The sequence below is a fragment of the Sus scrofa genome, chromosome 8 (assembly GCF_054392235.1).
Source record: "Sus scrofa isolate SSC_HxYL_T2T_F1_AM1 chromosome 8, Sscrofa_HxYL_maternal_Yorkshire_Landrace_v2.0, whole genome shotgun sequence".
NCBI lineage: Eukaryota > Metazoa > Chordata > Mammalia > Artiodactyla > Suidae > Sus > Sus scrofa.
Window position 1 is genome coordinate 61,030,813 of NC_139390.1, and position 11,193 is coordinate 61,042,005.

The 11,193-nt window shown below is 43.1% G+C and overlaps 1 protein-coding gene across 1 annotated transcript in view; it reads left to right on the forward strand.

Annotated features, from left to right (window-relative positions):
* Positions 1-3,564, forward strand: part of LOC100523077 (polyprenal reductase) — a 51,524-nt gene extending 47,960 nt beyond the window's left edge. Inside the window, 3 exon segments of the mRNA XM_084971122.1 lie at positions 2,020-2,070; positions 2,073-2,153; positions 3,314-3,564. Coding sequence (XP_084827248.1) covers positions 2,020-2,070; positions 2,073-2,153; positions 3,314-3,564 — 383 coding nt within the window.
* The last annotated feature ends 7,629 nt before the right edge of the window (positions 3,565-11,193 follow it).

The window sequence follows — 11,193 nt, forward strand, 5'->3', positions numbered from 1 at the left end:
GGTTTCTGCCTCCCTCTGCAGAAGCAGTCAGGGAAAGGTGCAAAATGGCTTTTGAACACTCCTTTCTGAAGGGTTCTGAAAACTGTGCTTCACCCACCTGTCCCTCACCTGCTGTCATCGGGGATGGTCTAGGGAGGGCTGGCTCAGGGCTTCATTGAGAGAGTACACCTGGGCATCAGCCAGCTACAGGGTCTGATGAGTGACGGGCCTGGAAGTCCCATGGGTCTGAGTCTGAATTCTGGACTATTTTAGCTTCCCTGTGCCTCAGAGCCTTCACCTGGAATTAGGGACGTCCAGAGGGTTCTTGTGAAAGTGGAAAGAAAGCAGCTGTAATCTGCCTAGGTCTTCAGGTTTCCTTGTCTTCAAAGCCTAGAGGGGCCTCCCCAGTCTGGACTCTGTGATGCCCCATTACATTGTCCTGGCTTTTGTTCTTCAGAGGCCACCTATGCCTAAATTATCTTTTGCTTATTGATTTTTTCTCACTTGTTGCATCTCTTGCTGTGAGGATGTGAGTTCATAAGGGCTGAGATCTTCCCTGATTTATCCACACCACGTCCAGCAAGATGCTCCATAAGCAACTAATGAATAAGCAGATAATTAAATACTACACAGATTAGACCCTCAGTAAATAGAAGCCTGCCTGTCACTTCTTTTCTGTTATAATTCCAGCTTAACCTTACAAATCTTTTCTCCTTCAGACATAATTTCTCTGCCTTTAGAGTAGGTGAATTGGCAGCGATGTGAACTCCCAGGCTCTTGCTTCAACATTAATCCTGCAGGAGTTCCCATCATGGCGCAGCAGAAACAAGTCTGATTAGGAACCATGAGGTTGCAGGTTCAATCCCTGGCCTCGCTCAGTGGGTTAAGGATCTGGCCTTGACGTGAGCTGTAGTGTAGGTGTAGTGTAGGTCACAGACGTGGCAGGATCTGGTGTTGCTATGGCTGTGGCGTAGGTCGGCAACCCCTAGCCTGGGAACCTCCATGTGCAGTGGGTGCAGCACTAAAAAGAAAAAGAATGTTTTTTCATATTCTGTTTACTTTAACTTATGAAAATATAACTTTTCAGTTAAATGGCTAAACCTAGTAAACAAAGAGACAATGGTAGATTATTTACAAAGAGTAAGTTTTTAAAAGAAATTAACAGAGGTGGATGTTCGCATCCATTACCCTTCTCCAGGTACCATTTGGAAGAGCTTGATCCTTGGTTATCTCACCTGAATCAACTTTGTAGGGACTCCCTCTTGGCTCCAGCGCCTAAGGCTCTTGCCTGTTGCCAGTGGGCAGTTTGATTTCTTCAGTCAAGTCCCTAACTAGCCTGAGTGCTTCCTGCTGAGCATCAGGAAGTCCTTAATTTGCTTTGCTGGTGCCAGTCCTTAGAAGACCTGCAGTCTCCCATCTTCCTGGTAGCTGGAGAAGGAGGAAGATGATGCTTTGAGTGTTTCTACCCCTGGAACAAAATCTCTCTGACTAGGTTCTCTTGAATCAGAAAGGGGTACCATTTTGGTTTTTATCTTGCCATTTACATTTCTTTTCTTTTTGAGACACCACCCTTAGCCTTTACTTCCAGTGACTTTCTTCATTGGCCAGAGCCAGTCAAGTCAGCATTCAAGATTTCCCTAGCTGTGGCTCAGAGTGAGATCCTTTAGAAAGCGTTTTTCTGACAGCAGACTGCAAGAAAAAAGACCAAGCCTAGAAATAAAAATGCAAAATAGTCTCACCATGTAAGAGTGCATCTCAAGAGTGAGAGACAGAGCTGACCTCTGTGTCTGAGGCACTTGAAGAAGGAGAGAGAGAAGGTTGGTGTGGAATTCTCCTTGGTACCTGGGGGCTGCCCTGGGCTGAGGAGCACACCTCCTTCCCCCACCACTCGGTGTTATCCCCTCTGGACTTGGGAAATTACATCAGGATGATTTTCTAGTCATGAGGAACAAAATAGGTAGATAATGCTGTTCTACTGACTATGTTTGTGTGATTCTCTGAGCCTCTGAAATTTTGCAGCATTGGCTAATAACTGTGTAGTCTCTGTGATGGGGCGGGACCTCTTGATGCAAGCTCAGTGGTTCCATATCCTCAGCAGATGATGCTCATCTGGTCATCTGCCCATCAATACAAGTGCCACGTCATTCTGGGGAAGCTCAGGAAAAATAAAGCAGGTGAGATGGCCCTTGGAATGGCTTCATGCAAGTCTTAGCCCTAGAAATTAGTTATGCCTCTTCCTTTACTCTGTTTTTTTTTTGTTTTTTGTTTTTTGTTTTTTTTTTTTTGTCTTTTTGCTGTTTCTTTGGGCTGCTCCCACGGCATATGGAGGTTCCCAGGCTAGGGGTCGAATCGGAGCTGTAGCCACTGGCCTACGCCAGAGCCACAGCAACTCGGGATCCGAGCCACGTCTGCAATCTACACCACAGCTCACAGCAACGTCGGATCGTTAACCCACTGAGCAAGGGCAGGGACCGAACCCGCAACCTCATGGTTCCTGGTCGGATTCGTTAACCACTGCGCCACGACGGGAACTCCTCTCTTCCTTTACTCTGTTCTTTCCTGCCCTAACTAGCTGATGAATCTATCAGATACTCATTTTTGGTGAGATTCTCTGGGTCTTGATCTTCCCATCTATGAGATGAGAGCATTGTGTGGAAAAACCACTCTAGCCCTGAATTCTCTGACTGTTCCCTGCCCACCTCTGGGGCTACCTTGCATCTGTGTATTTAACCAGGATGTGAGCACTAGTGTACTGTTCTGAGTTAGTAACATTCCAGCCAAAGCAAAAAAAATCTTTTTAGGTAGCGTGTGTTGCCTTATCACAGGTTTTTATTAGGCTTTCTGAGATATTAAAGGTGGAATAGTACTGTTCAGCATTCATCGAGTGCTTATTTTGTGCCTGCCCTGCCCTGGGTGCTTTATATGTCGCCTCACAGTACTGGCTTGAGGTAGGTACACTCTTATTCTCATTTGACAGATAAGTAACCTGAGGCACAGGTTAATTAAGCAACTTACCTAAAGTTACACAGCCTATACATGATCGAGCTAGGATTTGAACTTGTGAGGTCTGACTGAAGTCTGAGCTCTTAATTACTAGCTTGAAGGACTGTTGGAGAAACAGGCTTTCTTTGTGCTCTTTACAGTTGTTAGTGTCACCCAAGCGTGTGACTTTTTAATATGGAGTAGACTGACTGGGGGTGTGATGGCGTGGTGCTTTGCACAGGTCTGTGACACCCTTTTCTAAATGAGTTTTTATAAATTATTTGGGGAGTGAAATAATAAAACTTTCTTTTAGCAACTTCAACTTTCAGGGTATTTTCTTTTTCCGCTTCAGGAGTGGTCATTGACTGTATCCCTTTTGGAGACTGGTTTGAATATGTTTCCTCCCCTAACTACTTAGCAGAGCTTGTGATCTACATTTCCAGGGCTGTCAGCTTTGGATTCCACAGCTTGACGTGGTGGCTTGTGGTAACATATGTGTTCTTGAACCTGGCCCTGTCTGCTTTCCTCAGTCACAAATTCTGCAGAAGCAAATTCGTCTCCTACCCAAAGCATAGGAGAGCTTTCCTGCCATTTGTGTTTTAAGAAAACCTCAGTCATGAAGAATGAAAACCAGGTGACAGGTTCAGTTCCTAAGGACCACAAAGTCCAGTGTCTTCAGAATTGCTTGAAACTCTCTGTTCCATTTCTGTACCCAAAAGTCCTCACTGAATGAGCAAAGCACTACTCCTCAAAGATGAGTCTTCAGAGAAGTAGTACTTGCAGCAGACCTGGGAGTGCTTTGCTTTCCAAGAGCTTGATAAAACCAACAAACTGCTCACAAGTTGGAGACCCCTCCAAGCTGCTCCCAAAACAAACTAACCAAGAATATACAAACAGTTTGAAACATACACAGAGGAAGAGTTAAGGTCATCTGTGGCTTTGTTTTTGCTGCAGACAAATTAACTAGACCACACAATAAGCAATAGGAGGTGCTCAGCAACTGCTTGTCACATTTCAGTCAAGGCAGAAGAGCCTTTGAAAATAACAACAATTTGTAATTTCCTACCAGTGGGATTCAGGGAAAAATGAGTTTATTGGAATTAGTTTTTTCTTTCACTTATTACCACAAAGATTTCTGTTAGGTAATTATCAATAGTCATCTCCCCCTCAAATCATAGCCTAACAGAAAGTTGGAAACCTCTTTTATTTAATACTTTCTTGACATCCCTTTCGAAGGAGTGCCTTAGAAGTGAAAGCATCTGAAAATAAAATATTTATATATATAGATATAGATATAGATATAGATATAGATAGATAGATAGATATTCTTTTGTCTTTTTGCTATTTCTTGGGCCGCTCCCGCGGCATATGGAGATTCCCAGGCTAGGGGTCGAATCGGAGCTGTAGCCGCTGGCCTATGCCAACGTGGGATCCGAGCCGCGTCCGCAACCTACACCACAGCTCACAGCAACGCCGGATCGTTAACCCACTAAACAAGGGCAGGGACCGAACCCGCAACCTCATGGTTCCTAGTCGGATTCGTTAACCACTGCGCCACGACGGGAACTCCTATTTTTATATTTTTGCATAAAAAGCTTTCATGAATAGAACTGACCTACATGCCTAATTGGATAGTGCTGTAGCCTTATTCATGCATAATTATTCAAATTGGATGAATGTCTGCCTGAGTTTATTCTAATAGGATACATACAAAGATATGTGAAGTTTACACTTAAAATAGCTTATGTTAAGGAATATGCCCATGATTAAGTCAAGTGGATATAAATGCGTGGTGTGAACATAGAAAATAATACCCGAAAAATGCTCGAGCAACACAGTAAAAAGTGCACATCCATGCAAATCAAAATACTGTGAGGTACCACCTTACAGCAGCCAGAATGGCCATCATCAAAAAGTCTACAAACAATAAGTGCTGGAGAGGGTGTGGAGAAAAAGGAACCCTATTTACACTGTTGGTGGGAATGTAGATTGGTGCAGCCACTGTAGAAAACAGTATGGAGATTCCTCAGAAAACTAAAAATAGAATTACTATTTGATTCAGCAATCCAATCCCACTCCTGGGCATCTATCCAGAGAAAACCATGACTCAAAAAGATACATGCACTCCAGTGTTCTTGCAGCACTATATACAATAGCCAAGACATGAAAAAAACCTAAATGTCCATCAACAGAGGAGTAGATAAAGAAGATATGGTACATGTACACAGTGGAATATTATTCAGCCATTAAAAGGAAAGAAATACCAGCACTTGCAGCAACATGGATGGATCTAGAAATTACCATGCTAAGTGAAGTCAGACAATGAGACACCAACATCAAATGCTATCACTTACATGTAGAATCTTAAAAAAGGACACAATAAACTTCTTTGCAGAACAGATACTGACTCACAGACTTTGAAAAACTTGTGGTTTCCAAATGAGACAGTTTGGGGGTTGGGGGGGATGCACTGAGGGTTTGGGATGGAAATGCTATAAAATTTGGTGTGATGATCATTGTACAACTATAAATGTAATAAAATTCATTGAGTAAGAAAATTGAAAAAAATAAAAAATAAAGTTTACACTTAAAATAGCTTATGTTAAAGAAAATGCCCTTGAGTAAATCAAGTGTATATAAATGCATGATGTGAACATAGAAAATAATCCTACAGCCTGAGCAACACAGTAAAAACTGCACATCCACACAGCATAAGAGTTACTGGCTTATTGGCTGAGGTATTAACTTTCTTCCTTTTACGCAGATGTCTCATTGTAGTCTACTGGGTACTAAAGTTTTGCAGTGAGATGTACCATACTGTGCAGGAACCTCATTATCAACCTCATTCCATGTCTGGAATTTACAGCCTAAGTCCTCCCCTCCCCCATCCCTGGAGGAGTCAACCAAAGCTAGTAAATTCTTTTTAGCCTGACTTTAAATATATGTATATCAGCGCATATTCTAAAGTTCTTAGAATTCTGATGTAGCATTTTCTCCTCCAACAATCAAGTACCACTTCCATCAGCTGCTCAGTCTATTCAAATAAGCAACATATTCATTTCACTTATCATTTGGATTTGCCATCCTTAGGACCAGGACTCAGGAACACAACTTTCTGCACTAGAAATGTACAGTGTATTGCATTTTCGTCTTAATTTTCACACAAATGTCATGAATAATTTTTAGTAGCATATTATTTGGGGAGAAAAATGTATTTTGTTTAGCATACAATTTTATACCAGCTTAGACTAGGAATTTGGTGGCTCTTCTGGAATTGCGTTGTACTTTTCAGTAAAATGATGACTATCCCCTGCGATGGAGCCTATGAGCTGCGGGAGAGCTTTCCCAGTGCCCCCTTCCTTGCCCAAACATCACACTTCCAATGAAGACAGAAAAGAAAGCAGTGATGTCCTCAAAGGGGTTCAGAACAAAGTCCCATGGTCTTTGTTGAAAGCTCAAGCTGGAGGATAATTGAGAATTGTGCTGTGCTTGCAAGATCACAATCAGCACTGCTCTTTGTGTTGGTGAAAATATTCCATGTGCCTAAAGGGAGAGCACCAGAGGGAGTTTGCAGATTCTTCACATGGATAATCCAGAAATAGCTTGGGGCGGGGATTCTTGATTTTCCTATTGGCTCAGTGGAATAGCTTTTTGTCTTTTTTTTTTTTTTTTTTATTGTTGTTGTTGTTATTGTTACTATTTCTTGGGCCGCTCCTGCGGCATATGGAGGTTCCCAGGCTAGGGGTTGAATCGGAGCTGTAGCCACCGGCCTACGCCAGGGCCACAGCAACACGGGATCCGAGCCGCGTCTGCAACCTACACCACAGCTCACGGCAACGCCGGATCGTTGACCCACTGAGCAAGGGCAGGGATCGAACCTGCAACCTCATGGTTCCTAGTCGGATTCGTTAACCACTGCGCCACGACGGGAACTCCTCAGTGGAATAGCTTTAATCTTTCCTTGTCTGTTACTATTAAATTTGGGGAAATGATCCTAAACTACCTCATAGATTAAAACTGGATTAAAACTAAACTGAAAATAGCTTTTGTTTCCGAGTTTCCAAATTGTCGCTCATCTTCTGTACTAACATCTGCTTTCAGTGAGCATGGATTATTTCGTCCACAAAGCTTTGTTCTGTATTCAATGAGTGGTTATTGCTAGAATTCCTATTAAAAAAAAAAAAATAAAGCCCCTTTGCTGAAATTTTTATGTAATGCTTAATGGATAGTTTAAGGAGATGGAAACAGTAGCATAACTAAAGTTACCTGAAAATTCAAGGACCATTGATAAGTAATGTATCTCAAAATGAACTGATATGTTAAAGATCTTAAAATAGTAAATCAACAAGTAGAAATTCTTTACACCCATCTAGGCAACTTTTGCCCACTTGCTCACATTGTTTATCAGAAAAAATATTTAACTGATTTTTATCAGTATCTCATATTAGTTTAGCCTTCTAAGGTTTTTTTTGACAAATGGATAAGAAACAGTGAAGGTGGCAGGGAATCTTTAAATAATTCACATGATGTGTACTTCATCATTTTTCTCAAAAACCAATGACCTAGAAAACCACCTACCCATGTGGGGGAAAATAAAATTTAATTATTCAAATAAAAACATTATAAAGAGCTGTTCCATGCACATAATTTTTTCCACACCCATGGCATATGGAAGTCCCTGGGCTAGGGATTGAATCTGAGCCGCAGCTGCAGCAATGCTGATCCTTAAACCCCTGCACTGGGCCAGGGGTGGAACCCATCAGCAGTTACTAAAGCCATTGCAAAGACAATGCCAGATCCTTAACCACTGTGTGATGACAGGAACCCCCTCCATGCACATAATTGAGAAACTATAAGAGCAGATCTCTTTCTTCTGAAAGACTGTGAGCACTTGAGCACTTAAGAGAACAAAGGATATCTCTGCAGAAAGGCAGATCTGCCTCCTAAGTCTAGCCCTCTCAGCCCTTGTACAGTTTTTAATCAGGGCTCCTTGACCCACATAGCATCTTTCTGTGAATTAGCAGAGTCATTACTCTAGGCTCATCTCCATGAGAGCAGTGCATGAAGCTCTGTGGGCACAAAAGGTGACTGGTGATGGAACTACAGTTCTGTGAGCAGAGCTTGAGCTGGCTCTCAGCCCACTCACTGTTCAACCTGGTGTCCTTTGTGCAGTGCACAAACTGCACAACCTTCCGTAGAGGCCTGCTCATCATGCTGCCTGTCTGTCTGCAGATTCTATTCATTCTTGAAACCAGACTTAATTTCATGGAATCATCTCATTGAGAAAGACTGTAAGAATAAAACTAGAAGGGAAATTAGGCACTCCATGCAAATCATCTGTGTTTTACACACAAAAAGAGGAGTTTAGTGCTTTGCAGGTAAGTCAGATGCTAGGACGCTGAGCCCACGTAGAATACTCTGCTTCTCTGATTACCAGCTCTTGTCTTTCCAGCTCACTGTTCTAGTTCAGCAGTTCCAACAGTCTTTCTACCCCATTGGGACATTCAGTCTCTTGATATCATGACATTATTATTGTCTTCATTTCTTCTGTCTTTTCTTACCTCCTCACCCTGCTTAAATTCCTCCAAGTCAAGCACTCTAATCATGCATTTGTATATACCCCCAACGCTCTTGCCTTCCCACATTGCTTCTTCCCGTAGATTTATCCAAGCCACACCCTGGTTAAATTCCACCCTCCCTCCTTTGTGTGTGCACCTGTGTGGCTGAACTGTGGCTGGGGAAATAGTCACAATGAACAGCCCTCTTTATTTCATGGCCGCTTACCTCAAGGGGTCCTCAATGCTGCTGTCATACTAAACATCCCTAGTCCATTCACTCTGCCATTCTGCTGACTGTCTGTCCTCAGGAAAATAAAGCTGTTGGAAGAGAACCTCCACCGAATACCACCACTGCCTCCACCCACCTGAGCATCTGCCCGTAAACACTGTCTGCCCTCGTTACTAGTGTCAAAGGATACTTTTATAAAAAAGGATATACAATCATGCTCATACAAATATAAAATGAACATGTGCCAAAGATGTTAGAACCAGTTCAAAGAAGAACTTCACAGAGCAGACACATGTGTGGATGATGAGGCTTGTCAAAATGAATTTGCTTAATGGAGGCAAAACTGGCTTCTGTAGTGGGAGTGGGAAATGTGCCTCATTGGACAAAATTCATTTTAATATCTACAGAAAAGAATTTTTTGCATTTCTACCAGTTGTCTATGACTTACAAAGTTGTAAAATAGCTCAAAGACAAGGTGCAGATAACCTGAAGGGTGTGCTAGACAAAACACCAGTAATAGCTTTTGCTCTTTTCGAAGTCATTTATATTTTTTTCCTGAAAGTATAAACAGTCTCTCAGGATTCCTACTCAAAGCCAGGCCCTCTCCTTGAGCACTAACTAGATTCTACCCAAAGACATTTGTTAGCTGTTCTTCCTCTACTAAATCAACAACGTTTTGCCCTTTCTCCATTTTCCCATCAGCAAATACCTTTTTAAAACCTAACCCCATTTCCCTCACCAGATATAACCTTATTTTTCTGATGCCTTTGCAACCAAACTAGAAATATTATTTTTGTCTTCTAGCTCCAATTCTTTTTCTTTTACCGCTAAACCTGCTCCCTTTCCTCTGGTCCTCACAGCTCCACTGACACTGCGTTTCATGTCTCCAGGGACCATGCTCAACCCAGTGGTCACTTCTCAGTATTCTTCTGGCCATAGAGCCCTGGTTGGTAACTTCACCTTGCCACACTTCCCTGAACTGACTCCAGGACCCCATACACTCTTGGTTTTCCTCCTGTCTCCCTGGCTGCTCCTCCTCAGGTTTCCCTACTGGTCCCTTCTCTTCACCCACTCGGGAGCCCTTTCTCTATCAATAGGTGCTGATCTCACACAATCTCATGATTTTAAACACTAGTTTTGTACTGACAACTTCTGAGTATATATATATATATATATATATCTCCAGCCTAAACATCACTCCTTAACCCTAGACTCATGGCCAACTGTTTGCTGACCATCTCTATGTGGTATAATTGATACCATCATTAAACGTGAATTTCTGGTTTTCCTCATCCCCTACACCTGTTCCTCCTCTAGTTTCCCGTTTATTCCTCTGACTGAAAACCGTGGGGTCTTCCTTGACTCTTCTCATTCTCTAATGGCCCACAGACCATCAGTGGTTCTCCATCCTGAGTTGTCCCTGTCACCATAACTATGAGCTGCCACCATTTCCTGACTAATTGACTGCAGCAGATTCCTAGTTGATCCCCAGCTCCTCTCTTATTCCCTCCAGCTGATTCTCAACACAAGAGAACAATCTTTCAAAAACATAGATCATATCATTACTATGTCAAAACCCTGCAACAGCTCCCAGTTTCTCTCAGACTAAGGCCAGAGTTACTCCAATCACCCACTAGCTTCCTGTATGACCTGACCTCCAGTCATCTGTCTTATCTCACCTCTTATTCTCCCTCTCATTCCCTCTTCCTACACACTGCCCTCCTTGTTGTTCTGTGTGCATAGCAGGCATGCTCCTGTTTTAGAGCCTTTGCACTGGCCGTTCCCTCTGCATAGACTTCTCTTCCCCAGTTTGCCACACAAGTAGTTCCCTCACCTCCTTCAAGTCATTGTGGTGTTTGTTGCTGTGTCATGAAGTCCTCTGAGTTTTGGCAGCAGAAAATGGCAAACATCTCTCATAGTCTCTGTGAGTCAGGATTTCATGTACAGCTTAGCTGCATGCCTCTGCCTCAAGGGTTCACTGAAGTCAGGATGTCACCGGGGCTGAGGTCCCCTCAGTAAGCTCCCCTGGTGTTGACAGGGTTCAGTTAGGCTCATGGGCTACGAAGTGAGGGCTGGGAGCCTCCCCTAGTTCCCCGCCACATGGGCCCCTCCATGGGACAGCTCATAGCATGGGGTAGCTTCTGTCAGGGCAGGCAAGCCGGAAGACCTCATCTTATAAGTGATGTCACATCACTGTCTCTGAGTCTGTTTGTGAGACGGGAGTCATGAGGTCCAGCTGCCTCTCAAAGGATGGCAATTACACAGGCAGGATTATGAGGAAGGTGTGGACCAGTGAGGCCATCCAAGAGGCCACCTGCAACAGTCACCCTCTCAATATGGTGACCTTGTTGAACACTGCATCCTAACCCTCTCTGCACATTTTCATCTCTGCTCTCCTGAGCAATAGTAAATCCTTACTGTTTTGAGCAAGTTTTGAGATGGTTT